General features: G+C 47.8%; 1 protein-coding gene across 2 annotated transcripts; it reads left to right on the top strand.

Annotated features, from left to right (window-relative positions):
• The first annotated feature begins 1212 nt into the window (after window positions 1-1212).
• On the top strand, window positions 1213-8244 carry LOC138804827 (paired immunoglobulin-like type 2 receptor alpha). 2 transcript variants are annotated; one of them, XM_069989318.1, is made up of 4 exons: window positions 1213-1342; window positions 1583-1894; window positions 4878-5072; window positions 8116-8244. In XM_069989318.1, the coding sequence occupies exons 1-4, from the start codon at window positions 1288-1290 to the stop codon at window positions 8148-8150; spliced, it is 597 nt and encodes a 198-aa protein (XP_069845419.1). In that variant the 5' UTR covers window positions 1213-1287; the 3' UTR covers window positions 8151-8244. The 2 variants fall into 2 exon arrangements, with proteins under 2 accessions (XP_069845419.1, XP_069845420.1); XM_069989319.1 differs by having other exon boundaries at window positions 1219-1342; window positions 1583-1945.
• Window positions 8245-15088: the final 6844 nt, after the last annotated feature.

Raw genomic sequence — 15088 nt, 5'->3', positions numbered from 1 at the left:
TCCGTGAGACTCTTATCTCCAATAGACCACCAGAAAAGCGAAAGAGGCATTGTGTCTCAAATGGTAGAGTGCTAGCCTGGAGCTGAAGAGCTGAGGGACAGCGCCCAGGCCCAGAGTTCAAGCCCCTAGACTGACCAAAAAAAAAAAAAAAAAAAAAAAGCTGACACCAGACTCCTCCTGGGCACAGGTGGGCACAGACTCCCACAGAGCCAGCCTGTGAATCACCAAACCTCCACCCTCTCCTCTCATTTGTGTCAGAGTGTGCCATGGAGTGGGAAATGTGTGACTCATTGCTGCTCTGAATCTTCTTTGCCCCCAGTCCAAGATAGGTTCTGGAGGCATCCTTTGGTCCCCAGTACTGGAACTTTGGTATTCCAACGTTGGCTTCCAGAGACTATGCCATGCAGCCAGGCCAGAGCCCCAGCTCAGCAGAAGGCTAAAGTGGATCCTTAAGTCCAAAATTAGACCCACCCTGTGACTCTTACATGGGCTGGCAGGAGGGCACAAGGTGCCAGCAGGGCAGCGTGACACCCAAAGTCACTGTGTCATCTATACACCCAAGGAAGGTGGCAGCCAGTCAGTCACCAGGGGGCCGATCAGAATGCCCACATCTTGGTTTTTCCTGGCTACTACAGGGCCATGATCCAACCTGGGGGAAAGACAAGGAAAAAGCATACACCAGTGGGGCTTGATATTCCAGTGGGTCCCAGGACTATCATCTTCATATTCCATTCTAAGACCTGAGTCTGGAAGCTGAGGTGAGCAAAAACTCTTGCCCACCTTCCTCTCTCTGAAAGAGCCAGCGCTGGCCCTGGCCAGCCCCTTCCCCTGGGAGGAGAGACTGGGGGACAAGAGTCAAGGACAGAGACACACAGAGGTGGGGAGGCAGGGAAATTGGGAGAGGAAGGGTGAGGAGAAGGATGAGAAGGGAAAGTGGAGACTGCACAGGCCATGATGAAGGACCAGACAAGGCCGGTGGTCAAGTTGGGACAGGTGAGGCCAAGGGCAAGGTGAGTCTCTCAGCACCAAATGGGAGGTGGAGGCTGGAGGACTGTTTTCTCAGTGACCACAAAAGAGGCCTTTCTGCCCTCTAAGAAAAGGAGAAGCCACATGGTGAAGGAAGTTGTAGGTCACAAGGAAGAGGAGATGGGAAAGTAAACATCCTCCTTCAGCCCTGGGAAAAGAAGTCTGACTCAATCTCCACGTGACACTCACCCCACTTGTGCAAGCCCCCAGGGCTCTGGCAGGGCCTCCTCTCCGGCTGGTCTCCCCCAGAGGAGACCAGCTATGGGGTGGGTCCTGGTGGCACTGCTGCTACTGCCTGCAGGAGTCCTGACAGCTGGTGAGTGGCCACAACCATCAAGCCACAGGGAGCCTGGGGGCTGGGCATGTGCAGAGGGCTGTGTGGGAGGAGGTGGCCAGGACCAACCCTTCACCCACTTTCCTCTCCCAAGCCTGGAGAGGGTCAACCCTGCCATCTGTCCCACCAAACCCTGGGAATTCAGGTGCAGGAGCATCTGGGGTTCGTCTCTGCCTCCCCTCTGGCAGGGACTTGCTTCACATTCCTTCCCCTTCCTCACAGACAGCATTGCCATGACCCAGCCCAAACACCTCTCTGCCATTGTGGGAGGCTCCATCGAAATCCCCTTCAGCTTCTTCCACCCCTGGGAGCTGCCCCAGGATCCCGAGGTGAAGCTGTTTTGGAGATGGGTGTGGTTCTACGGGGAGTTCATCTACAACATGACCCCACCTTTCATCCATAAGCATTTCAAGAACCGGCTGGTCCTGACCCTCACAAAGAACAGGACCTCAGGCTCCCTGTCCATTTTGAACCTTCGGAAGGAGGACGAGACCATGTACTTCTGCCGCATCCATCTGAAGACAAAGGAAATGGGTGAGCAGCGGTGGCAGTCCACCGAAGGGACCAAACTCACCATCACTGAAGGTGAGCCCCCTTCCCCAGCTCCACACCCCCTCAGTCCTCACACTTCAAATCTCACTTTCCTCTTCCTGATCTCTGACCTCTTCTCAGGACCCTGCCAATATCATTCTTTGATTGCCTTTCCCAATAATCATCCCCAAACAGATGCTGCTCTTTGCCTTCCAGTGGCCCCTGAGATTCACCCCAATCCCACACCCTGGGCCTCAGCCCTGCCACAATCATCCAACTTCTAACTTTAATATTAGGCCTCCAGCCCTGTGTGTTCCCTGACTTGCAGATTCATTTGACTTTGCTAGAAGTATCCTGCCTTCATTTTGTGCTATCTGCATCTAATCTTGCTCTTTCCCACAGTCCTGAACTCAGCCCAGAACACACAGCAGGTGTCTGATGGGTGGTATCCTTGGTCTCTGGGCCCGCTGTAACCCCACACCATCACCTGTACCTCTACCTTCAATCTCCCCCTTTCCCTCCCCAGAACACCTCTCCCACCCCTCCCTCCCCAGGTCTCCGTGTCTCTTATCCACTGTACATGGGCACTTGCACCGTGAACCCCACTGGCCTAGCATTCAAATGCATTCATTACCCTCGCTCTCTTATACCCCCACACTACAATAACAGTAAGCATGCTCATTTTGTATAGATAGAAATGCTGTGCCCATCAGAGAGATTCATATCTTCAATAAATCAGTGAAAAACTAGAAGTGGGAGTATTGTTCAAGTGGTAGAGTGCTAGCCTTGAGCAAAAATGCAAGTGACAACCGGGTGCCAGGGGCTCACGCCCGTAATCCTAGCTGCTGAGTGGGCTGAGATCTGAGGATCAAGGTTCAAAGCCAGCCCAGGCAGGAAAGTCTGTGAGACTCTTATCTCCAATTAACCACCAGAAAACTGGAAGTGGTGCTGTGGCTTAAGTGGTAGAGTGCTAGCTTTGTGCTGAAAAGCTGAGGGACAGCGCCCAGGCCCAGAGTTCAAGCCCCAGACCAACAAATAACACAATGCAAGTGATAGTGAAAGGCCCTGAATTCAAATACCAATAACCACACACACACACATACACACACACACACACACACACACACAAAACACCACACAACAGACCACACCACACACACACACACACACACACACACACACACACACACACACACACACAGAGCAAGTATTTAGCCAGGCTAGTGCCACTGACTCAAATCTTTCAGCCTTCCTACTCAAAGGCTGAGATCTGAGGATTGAAGTTCAAAGCCAAGCTGAGCAGGAAAGTCCATGAGACTCTCCTCTCCAAATAACACCAAAAAGCCAGACTTAGAGCTGTGGCTTACGTGATAGAGCATTAGCTTAGAGTAAAATACAAAACAAAAACATTTAAGGATATCACCCAGTGCCCGAGTTCAAGCTTCAGAACCAGCATAAAAGAAATAGAGAAACAAGCTGAGTGCTGGTGGCTCACGCCAATAATCCTAGCTACTTAGGAGGCTGAGATCAGAGGGTCCCGGTTCAAAGCCAGCCTGGGCAGGATAGTCCATGAGACTCTTATCTCCAATAAACCATTCAGAAAATGGGAAATGGCACTATGGCTCAAGTCTACCACTTGAGCTGAAGAACTTAGGGGCAGTGCCTAGGCCCTAAGACTGACAAAAATAATAAAATAAAATAAAATAACAGAAACAAAACAAAACAAGAACAAGCATCTATTACTATGAATTTAAATGATTCTTTAGTCATATTCCAGGACTTTTAATAAACCAATATTACTGTGGTTTGTATTTTTATTATGTATTATATTTATTTATTTATTTAAGTACATATACACTTTTTTTTTAGTGCTGGGACCAAACCCAGGGCTTTGTGCATATCTACCACTGAGCCACATTCCCAATTCTGGTTTGTATGTATATTCTTCCAGTGCTCCAAATAGAGTCATGGCATTCAGGAAACACTGTGTGGAAACCTAACTATGCAACCTTTAGGCAGAGACAGGAAGGGGAAATGAGGAAAGTGAAAGAAGGGGTGACACTGTCCAAAACAAACTGTACTCTGAACTGCCTTATGAAATGATAGCCCCTTAATAACGACAAGAAAAGTATATTTGAAAAAATGCCTTAGTTCTCAATTGAGTTTCATCTTATTTCTAATCAACTGTATGTATGCATAATTATGGAGCACAGAGTAGTATTTTGATACAGGTAATTTATCCATTTCTTTTCCCTCTTTTTTTTTTTTTGTGCCAGTCCTGTGGCTTGAACTCAGGGCCTGTCCCTTAGCTTTTTCACTCCAGGCTGCTGCTCTACTATTTGAGACACAAACATACTTTCAGCTTTTTCCTGGTTAACTGATTATAAGAGTCTCAGAGTTGCCTTCCCAGGTAGGCTCCAAACTATGATCCTCACATCTTAGCCTTCTGGATAGGTAGGATTACAGGCATGAGCCACCAGCACTCAGTTTTTGTTTTTTAATAATTAAGTTCTAATAAGCACGGTCAAAAGGAGTAGTTTAATGGGTCCAGAGAAAGTTCTGGAATTGGAGAGTCAATAATGGCTACATAACGACATGAATGTACTCAGTGCCACTGAAATTCACCCATGCAGATGACTAATGGTATGTTTTATGTTACATAGATTTATGGCAAAAAAAAATAATGTCCTATTCCTGTGATTCATTTCAAGTGACTTGGTTGCTTGGAATCCTTTTGTGTTTGTTTGTTTGGAGGTACTGGAGTTTGAACTCAAGGCCTGGCACTTACTAGGCAGCTGCTCTAACACTTGTATTCCTCTACCCAGCTCTGCTCATCTGGAGTCTAAGCCTCCCTCTCTTCCTCTCTGAGTGGATCTCTGAGAACTGCTCCCTTCTCCATATTCCTCTGAACAAGATGAGATCTGACCTGTCACTCACAAATTCCCACTCTTGCAGGAGAATCTGCTGACTTCTGATCTTTCCCCAGCCATCAAGACCACAACCCAGATGAAGACCACCACTGAGAGAAACACCAGTGTAGCCTCTGAAGTTACCTCAGCTGGCCACACAGTCTCAGAGTCTCAGCCCCTGAGTCTGGAAGTCTTTGTTGCTGTGGTATTCACTGCTATGTTCAAAACTGGGATGCTAGTATTGATGGCCTTTCTCAGGTGGAGAAGGAAAGGTAAGTGGTCCAGGGCTGGCCTCTCATCATACTTCCCAAATGGGTGTGGTTTAGAACACACTTGCATTATAAACACCTAAGATGCTTGTTAAAAATGCACTTACCTGAAGGGCACTGGCAGCTCATGCCTGTCATCCCAGCTACTTAAGAGGCTGAGATCTCAGGATCGAAGTTCCAGCCAACCCCGGCAGGAAAGTCAATGAGACAGTTATCTTTAATTAAGTACCCCAAAACCTGGAAGTGGTGCTGTTGTTCAACTGGTAGGGCACTAGCCTTGAGCAAATAAAGCACAAGGACAGCACCTATGCCCTGAGTTCAACACCTACAACTGGCACCAAAAAGAGAAAAAAGAGCAGGTACCTGATGGGTGTTCCCTCAAACCCCAAAACATCAGGCTATTAGGCCTGTGCTTGGAGATATTGCTTTGGTTGTTTGGTTTGGTTTGAGACAAAGTCTCATAATGTAGACCAGGCTGGCCTTCAAGCCTCAGGCCAGGATAACAGTAGGTGCCACAAACCCTGGATGGCAATCTGTGTTTTTTAAAGAACATCTCCTCACGTGGGTCTGTGCAAACCAGCAATAGCAGATGATGGCATCATTTGTCAGGTCTTCTCTCATGACTCTCATGGATTTTCACCTTTTGCTTGCTGGAGAAGAGACAGCTTGCCCTGGGAAAGGTAAGAACAGAGCAGAAGGGGCAGGAAGCTGTCTCAGTTCAGCAAGGACTGAAATAGCTTGAATCTGGTAAATCAAAACCCAAGAACAGAGCCTGCTTTGCAAGGAACTTTGCGCTCAGAAGTGTTGGTGCTCATCGTTTTTTGGGAGAGCTGTGGTAGTGCTAAACAATGTCAGTGGAAAGAAAGGGAGTCAGAGAGGACTGCCTAGCAGAAAACAAAACCTCTGAAGGAATAAAAAGAACAAGTCAGGTAAGAACTGGGGGTAAGGACAAAGAAACTTCCTGGACTTCAAAGAAAGGAAAATATTCCCAGAATTCAGTTCTTTTCTAGCTGGTAGAGGAGATGGGAGATGAGATGAGATGAGAGAAGGGGGTCTTGTAAATCAAAGCCAACAACATCAGATCCCAGAGGCACAGTGAGCAGTCACATGACCACCTCAGCTTCCTGCAGTGAGGACATCAGTGTGTGAAGGCAGCCAGGATGCAGCAGCGCAAAGGATGGAGGGAAATGGCTAGGACCAGGAAGTGTCCTTAGATGGTTTATAACAAAGGCTCCATCCAAAGAGAAAAATCAAGATTGTCATTCCATCTATAATAGCAACAGTCAATAAAATAGAAACACTTAGAAAAAAGCTAAACCAAGAAGGTGAAGGATTTATACACTAACACCAAAAGCAGAACATAATATTGAAAGAAGTTAAGGAAGACACAAACAAATGGAAAGATTTCCTATTCTTGGAGGAGAAGAATAAGACAAGATGTATGTACCATTCAAAGCAACTTACAGATTTAATGCAACCCCAATCAAAGTTTGAAATGGAATTTGGTCATGGGGCTGAATTTGGTCAGGGCATGGGCACTTGTCTCTGAACTTTTTGCTCAATGGCTTTTCCTTTCAAAAATGAATAATTCGGGGCTGGGAAAGTGGCTCAGCGGTAGAGCATTCGCCTTGCATGCCTGAGGCCCTGGGTTTGATTCCTCAGCATCACATAAGCAAAAAGAAAAAAGCTGGAAGTGGCGCTGTGGCTCAAGTGGTAGAGTGCTAGCCTTGAGCTGAAGAGCTGAGAGACAGTGCCCAGGCCCAGAGTTCAGGCCCCACGACTGGACCCCCCCCAAAAAAAATGAATAATTCATCTTCTCAAATTCATAGCCAAAAGTGAATGACTTGTACTGCCTGATTTCATAAAATTTTCTCAAAGCTACACTGGGCAAAACAGCACAGTACTTGCTGGATGGATGGATGGATGGAACAGTCCTGAAGTCAATTCTCAAGTTCCACCAAACAAACGGTCGTCAGGAAGGGTACAAGCTGGGCATTGTGGCTCACACCTCTAATTCTAGCTACTCAGGGGTCTGAGATCTGTGGATCATGGTTCAAAGCCAGCCTGGGCAGGAAAGTCTGTGAGACTCTTCTCTCTACTTACCCACCAGAAAACTGGAAGTTGAACTGTGGCTGAAAGTGGTAGAGCACTGATCAAAACAATTCAGGCACTGAGTTCAATCCCCAACACTGACAGAAACAAAAAGAAAAAAGAAAAAGAAAAAAAGAAAGTTGCTAACATTCCCTAATAAGGAAAGAAGAGCCGCTGAGGTGTGAGGAATGGCCCCAGGAAGCAGCAGAAGTCTGAACAGGATTCCAACCATGAACTCAATCTGTGGGACCAGAAACAGCCAGTACTCAGAAAGAAAGCCAAAGAAGATGTTTGGTGAGGGCATGGAAACAAAAGGGTATGAGTGTAGAGGAAGGAAAAGGAGGAAAGTGTGGTAGGGGTAAGAAGGGAGGTAAAGAAGCGGAGAAATTAACAGAGAGCGAGAGAGAGGGCTGGGCCTGGGGTGGTAGCTCATGACTCTAATCCTAGCTACTCAGGAGGCTCAGATCTGAGGATCCCAATTGAAAGCCAGGCTGGGCAGGAAAGTCCCTAAGACTTATCTCCAGTTATCCACCAGACAATGGAAGTGGAGCTATGGCTCAAAGTGGTAGAGCAGTAGCCTTGAGCAAACAGCTCAAGGACAGCATCTAGACCCAGAGTTCAAGCCCCATGACCAATGAGAGAAAGAGAAAGAGAGACAGAAACAGAGAGACAGAAAGATAGACAGAGACAGTCACAGAGACAAGGAAGCAGAGACAGAGAGAGGAAGAGAGAGGTGGGAACAGGGATAATGGCCCCAGAAGGGCTTGTCTTAGGACTTGCAGTGGAGGACAAGAGGACAAGTATGGTTGGTCTCAGCTTACTGTCCTGACTGGTTGGGGCAGAGAATCTCCATGACTCTGTTTCCCTCAAGGTTAGTCTCAGCATGGGACACAGTCAAGAAGGTGACAGAGACTCACAAGGAAATCATACTGACACCATGTTGCTTCTTCTACAGGCCAGACAACTACAGTCCAAGCCCCAGCAGGGTGAGAATTTGTCCTCCCAAGGAGGTGAAGCAAGTGAGACAGCGGTGCTAGTTTGGGAGGTTTCTTTACATGTTTCCCAATAAAAACAACTAGGAAAATATCACCATGAAATCTATTGCTTTACCCAATTAACATGAGCTAATAAATAAGACAGCTATTTTACCTGAGCACCTATGGCTCATGGCCTGTAATCCTAACTATTCAGGAGGCTGAGTCTGAGGACCTTGGTTTAGAGAGCCCTTACACAATTTTTGGAAAGTCCCTGACACACTTCTTGCCAATTAACCACCAAAAAGCTGGGGGTGGACGCTAGCCTCAAGCTGAAAAAGCTCAGGGACATTGACAGGGCCCTAAATTGAAGACGGCATGGGGGGGCGTGGGAAGGAGGGGGGAATGCTTGTATAGTCAAGCACCAGTGGCTCAGACCTGTAATCCTAGCTACTCGGGAGAATGAGATCTGAGGATCTCAATTCAAAGCCAGCCAGAGCAGGAAAGTCCATGAGACTATTATCTCCAATTAACCACTAGAAAACTGGAAGTGGTGCAATAGCTCAAGAGGTAGAACACTGGCTTTGAGCTGAAGAACTCAGGGGCAGCACCCAGGCCCAGATTTCAAGCTGCATGACTGACAAAATAAAAAAGTGTGTGTGTGTGTGTGTGTGTGTGTGTGTGTGTGTGTGTGTGTGTGTGTGTGTGTGTGTGTGTGTACATACATATGGACAAATTGATCACGATAAATTGTATTCACAAACTGACATATTGACTTGAAATCCCTTTGTTTGACTACTAAAAGATAATGTAAAAATATAAAATAAGGACAGCAATTTTTTTTAAAAATAGGAGCATATTAGCAGCCATTTTTCCAAATGAAGCCCATAAAAATTATCAAAGGATTTTGAAAAATATTTTTTTTCACTTTGTTCTGTTTGCAGCATGCAAATATCTCCCACTCAGCTTTTGTGGGGAAAACCTTTGTTAGCTATTCAATGATGTAATATAAAGATAGTGAAAAAATAACATTACAGTTGCCGATTACTGAAAAGTATTTTACATTTGCTTTGGACATTTTTACATACAATTGTTCCTTGGTGAGGTTTATGGGTCTTTTTAGGAAAATGGATAAGAACTTGTATACTTATAGCAAATTATAACTTTATGAAATTACATTTACTGTTAGTCAATTAGCTAGAAAAAAGAAACACACAGGGGCCTTTCTCAGAGGCTCATGACTCACCTAGTCCGCTTCAGCCTTGTACCCTACTGCTCCAGTCTCCTCACCCTGCACGCCCCATTCCCTAATAATGAGACCAGCACAGAGTTTCAGACACTCTTCTTTACCAGAGACTCATTCTCTCTAGTTCCTCTTTCCTGCTGTCCTCCTAGTCTCTGAGCTTCTATTTATGTGTTTTTCCCTCAGCCTTAATCATCATCCTTGGTGCACCTTACTGTCTTGACTTGTTATTTTTTGGTGTGGACTCTTCATATTTTTGGTCGGTCATGGGGATTGAACTCTAGATCTGGACGCTGTCCCTTAGCTCTTCAGCTCAAGGCAAGTGCTCTACCACTTGAGCCACAGCACCACTTCCGATTTTCTACTGGTTAATTGTAGATAAGAATCTCACAGACTTGCTGCCCAGGCTGGCTTTGGACAGCGATCCCTCATATCTCAGCCTCCTGAGTAGCTAGGATTACAGGTGTGAGCCACCAGTGCCTAGCTATGGTATGGACTCTTTAGAGAGGAGGTGTGCCTGGGTTTTCAACTCAGGGACTTGAGCATGATAGGCAGATGCTCTACCACTTGAGCCACATCTCAAGCCCAGTGATTCTCTCCTCTGCTTTTCTTTTGCCTGTCCCATCCATCCTTTCTTCGGGTGAACATGCCATAGCCCACCTATGCATCCTTTGCTCTAGCTCCTCCATTTCTCTTTCCTTTTCACACTCCCATCTCTCCTTCCTTTCATCTTACCCTTTCTTATTACCATTCTTTGCCAGGCTCTATAATCCCAGCCATTCAAGAGGCTGAAATCTGAGCTTCTGGGCTCAAAGACAGCCCAGGCAAATGAAGAGACTTTTTTTTTAAAGTTATGGACTTGAACTCAGGGCCTGGGTGCTATCTCTGAACACTTTTTTTTTTTTTTTTTTTTTGCCAGACCCGGGGTTTGAACTCGGGCCTGGGCACTGTCCCTTAGCTTCTTTGCTCAAGGCTAGCACTCTACCATTTGAGCCACAGAGTCAATTCTGGGTTTTTATGTTTATGTGGTATTGAGGAATTGAACCCAGGGCTTCATGTATGCTAGGCAAGCACTTTACCACTAAGCCACATTCTCATCCCTGTCCTTGAATTCTTTTGCTGAAGAGTATCACTCTACCACTTGAGCCACATCACCACTTCTGGTTTTCTGGTGGTTCACTGGAGATAAGAGTCTCACAGGCATTGCTGCCTGTGCTAGCTTTGAACCACAGTCCTCATATCTCAGCCTCCTACATAGTTAGGATTACAGGTGTGAGCCAGCAGCACCCAGATCCAAAGAGACTCTTCTCTACAATTAACTATCCAAAAGCCAAAAGCTGTAAGTGCTGGTATGGCTCAAATAGTGAAGTGTTAATTAGAAGAGGAAGTACATATTTAGTTCCAGCTACTTGGAAATCTGAAAAATGCAAGCAAGGACACAGGTCCTGAGCTCAATCCCCAATACTGGTACATACACAGACACACACAGACACATACACACACACACACATGCACACACACACGCTCACACACACACAATGTCACAGATTTCCTACTCAAAGTCTCCCTCCATCCTTCCTCTCCCTGCCCTGTGCCTTCTTTGGCTAGCAGCCCTTATTGTGGGGCTACTTTCAGGGACCCAGCCTGCCCACCTGATTAGAGGCCCTAAAACTAAGTAACGTGTGAGAGTATGTGTGTTTTCTCCCACTTTTGGCAGGGCATTCAGACACAGACAGGGTTGGCACTTTACATTTCTCCAGTGTTCCCCCACACTGCCACAAAGCAGTTTCCATTAGTGCTGAGGGCCAAGTTCAGGGCCATGATGCCAAGGGCTTCCCTCATTCACCTTTCAGGCAGCCTCGTTCTGAACACCATTGGGTTCACAATGAGTGTGTCAGGGCAGGTGGCAGACACCCCCTCAAATGGAATCAGGCCCTATCATATGACTAAACCCACTCATGACTAGCCTCTGATATCCTTCCCATCCTCCTGTGCCCCTGCAGGGAAGTCTCCCAAAACACTGAAGAGAAATATGAAAATATTTCTTATACCATCCCTTCCCCATTTCTATCCCTGGCCCTTCATTCTTCTGTACACACCCCTCTCTACATATGCACTCTGTCCCTCCCTTTCAGTCCTTTCTCCTCTCCCATTCTTCACCTCATCTGACCCATGTGACTCTGGCCTTCACCTGGCAGCTGCTCCCCCGCCCCCCCACGTCCCTTGCCATCTGTGCTGTCTTGTCACACCTCAATATTCTCTCATGTTCTTTTCCCTAGGACAACATACAGAGCCCCAAGGTAAGCAGCTCTGAGGCCTTTAGGAAGAGGGAATGGGGAAGAGGATGACAGTGAAACAATAGGGAATCACCCTAGCTCTCTCACCAAAAAGAGACTTGGGGTGCTAATACGCACTTCTCCCCAAGAGATCAACAACAAAGATATGGACAAGCATAGAATCACAGGAACTGAGAGAACGCATACCTTGTACACAGAAGGATGGAAAACCGCAGAGCCCTCCTCCATCCCCCTGTCCCTTGCTGGCAGCAGGGCTGAGCTGTGCACGTGGCCCAGTGGCTGCCAGGGACTCCAATGGGACTGCAGCATCCAGATGCAGAAAACCTCCACAATGCTGGACCCTGACAGCACAGGAAGGGACAGACACCAGCAGCGAGCCAGTGTAACACCCAGACCTGGAGACTTTCTAGGGCACCACTGGTCAGCCTGTAATAACCAGAGGGGCCAAAGACCACCCCATGCTGATATCACCGCTCAAGGACTGGGCTGCTGGAGGAGGTGTGGATGAGAGGCTGACCTCACCGCCCCACTGGGCCCACTGTCAAGAGCTATCAAGGAGGGGCTGGACAGAGGGAAGCTTGGGGGAGGGGCAGTTGAAACCTTTAGAGCCATTGGAGTGGGGGAGGGGCGCAGCCTATATACAGGCTTCATGTTGTGGAGGGGGGGAGGGTGAAGAGAGAGACCATGGGGAGAAAGACAGCAAGAGGTAACTACTGGAGCAGGGCAGGCCTAGTCCTGTGAAGTGGCCTTTACCAGAGCAAGCAGAGAGGAAAAGCCTTCCTCTTTGGAGCTTTGGACCTTTGGAGGCCCGAGGTTTGCAGACCAACTAATAAAGGTCTGGGCTGCCCTTGGAGGCTTGGAGGTTTGGTAGTCAAGGCTGCTCTTGGTTCTGGATATCTATCCCAAGACAAAGTAGTCGCAGGCCTCTTTTCTGGTGTAAATAGTTAAATAAAATTCTTTTGTTACCTTTAACCGTGCCTTGATGGATTGTCTCACTGGCACAACTAATTACAGGATCAGTGAATACCCTGTGACCTGTAGGGCACATGGGCAGCAATGATGGCGCTGAGAGGGAGTTGAGTGGGCAGAGCCCAAGCTGTTTATGTTAAAATCTGACTGGCTACCACAACCAGGCAAAGTGACGTCAGTGCGTGAACAGCTCGCTGACAGCAGGGAAAGTATAGAAAGCTTAGGCGCATGATAGGGTGACCTCTACAGTGATTGGTTGGTTCCTTTTCCTCCCCTTCCATGCCACACTTTTTTTTTTTTTTTTTTTGCTTTAGAAAGTGCTTGCTGTGTGGTAATAAATGAGTTCCTGCTTGACTTGACTCCCCCGTGTGTCTGATTATCTCCTGGGCTAAGGGAGGCTGGGAAATGGGCGAGCTGCACACTTACCTTTCCTTGGACCCCAACCGTCTTCCTAGGGACTGACGAAGGCCCTACATTGAGCACCCAACATGGGGCACGAAAGGAAAATATATCAGCCAAGGCTAAGCGGTCTCTCAGGATAAGTGAAACCCTTAGTATGGGTAATGCTATTTCACAGAAGAAGGAGAAGGACTTGGGAAGGAGAAGGAAAAGGAATGGGTCAAATTCGACTGAGAACGCACTGAAGCATGCACAGTGGAAGTCAAAACGAGGGTGAAGGTTACCCCCCCTGACTCGGGTGCCCCTGATGGTCCTGGGCCCCCACTCTATTCCACCGATTGGGTGGGAGGAGGTACGGCGCCCTACGTGACCCTACAGAGGGACCTGCGAGACCCGGACCCCTACCGACCTTCCACGGAGGGGCAGAGGGTTGGGGAAGTAACCTATGCAAAGGCCTACCCTGTAAAGGAAGGGCCACCCGGGAGCCTGGACCCTGGGCCACAGGATTCGCTTCCCCAAGCATATCCAGTCAATCTGGCACCAGGAGCTAACAGGCCCTTGGAATGGTATCCATGGGAAGCTAAGGATCTTAAAGAGCTCCGCAAGGCGGTGGCGGAGGATGGCCCAAACTCTCCTTGGGCCCAGACCCTATTACAGGACATTGCCTATCACCTGTGTGTTCCTAAGAACTGGCTGGATGTGGCCAAAGCCATCCTCACCAGTTCTCAGTTTATTAAATGGTGTGCCTTCTTTAAGGAGGAATGCAGAGTGCAGGTGGAGAATAACCGGCAGGCTCAACCCGAGATACCTATTACTTATGCCATGTTAACAGGGACGGGGGAGGGTTACTCCACTGGCGTCCAACAGGCCGCCATACCTGGCCCATACCATGACCAGGTGAGGCGGCAGGACTTGCCACATGGTACAAACTGGATGATGGGCCCACTGAGTCCCCCATAGCAGGAGTGAGACAAAAACCGGGTGAGCCTCTACCTGATTTTATACTGAGTCCAACAGGGTGTTCATCATAAGCTGCCAGCAGGGGACCTCCAGGATCAATTTGTAAAGCTACTGGTTTGGGAAGGGATGAATGCAGACCACCTCACGGCCTCCGCAGGATTGAGAGAGAGTTCCCTGAGCAGGTGGGTGGTTACCTCCCAGGATGTGGGAACGCAACAGCACCAGTCCCAATCACTAGCTTTAGCTTTACAGGCTCAGACATCTGCAATGACTGAGGCTATTACCCAGGCGCTGGTGGCCCAGGGCCGAGGAACTCCAAGACCATTGGGGACAGAACTGCTTGAGGGGTCGTTGGAAGGGTCTGGCCTTCCTCCTCTGCCTCCCTGCCTCTGCCTAGGGTATTTACCTGGCAAGAATGGGCTAGGGTTGATAGGACAATTAGGTGGGTCAGACTCACCTGGGAGCTCAAGGAACTCAGTCTTAGAAAACAGAGAGCTCCCCAGACAAATCACAGCTGTACAAATACTCTGTAGATGATAATAGATTACAGTAGATAGTAATGGATTATAATAGATAATAGATTGGTGCTCGGGCAGGCCATGGGTGGAGTAATAATTCTTTCTCTCTCTCTCTCTCTCTTTCTCTCTCTCTGTCTCTCTCTATGTCTCTGTCTGTCTCTGTCTCTGTCTGTCTCTGTCTCTGTCTGTCTGTCTCTGTCTGTCTGTCTGTCTGTCTGTCTGTCTGTCTGTCTGTCTGTCTCTCTCTCTCTCTCTCTCTCTCTCTCTCTCTGTTTTTGGTGTAGGTATTGGAGCTTTAACTCAGGGGCTGGGTGCTGTCCCTGAGTTACTTTTGGTCAAGCCTACTGCTTTATCACTTGAGCCACAGCTCTGCTTCTAGATACTCTGAGGGTAGTTTATTAAACATAGGAATTTCACAGCCTTTTTTTTGGCTGGTTCTGGCATTGAGCAGTGGTCTTTAGACCTCACTGCCCTGAGTAGCTAGGATTACAGGTGTGTGCTACCACTGCCCAGCAAGTACTTACTCTTTCAACATGAGAGGTTTGCCTTTCTTTGCTCGTGGTCTCAG

The sequence above is a fragment of the Dipodomys merriami genome, unplaced genomic scaffold (assembly GCF_024711535.1).
Source record: "Dipodomys merriami isolate MVZ:Mamm:240054 unplaced genomic scaffold, mDipMer1.0.p SCAF_373, whole genome shotgun sequence".
Taxonomy (NCBI): Eukaryota; Metazoa; Chordata; class Mammalia; order Rodentia; family Heteromyidae; genus Dipodomys; species Dipodomys merriami.
This window is presented reverse-complemented; position numbering and strand designations above follow the sequence as displayed.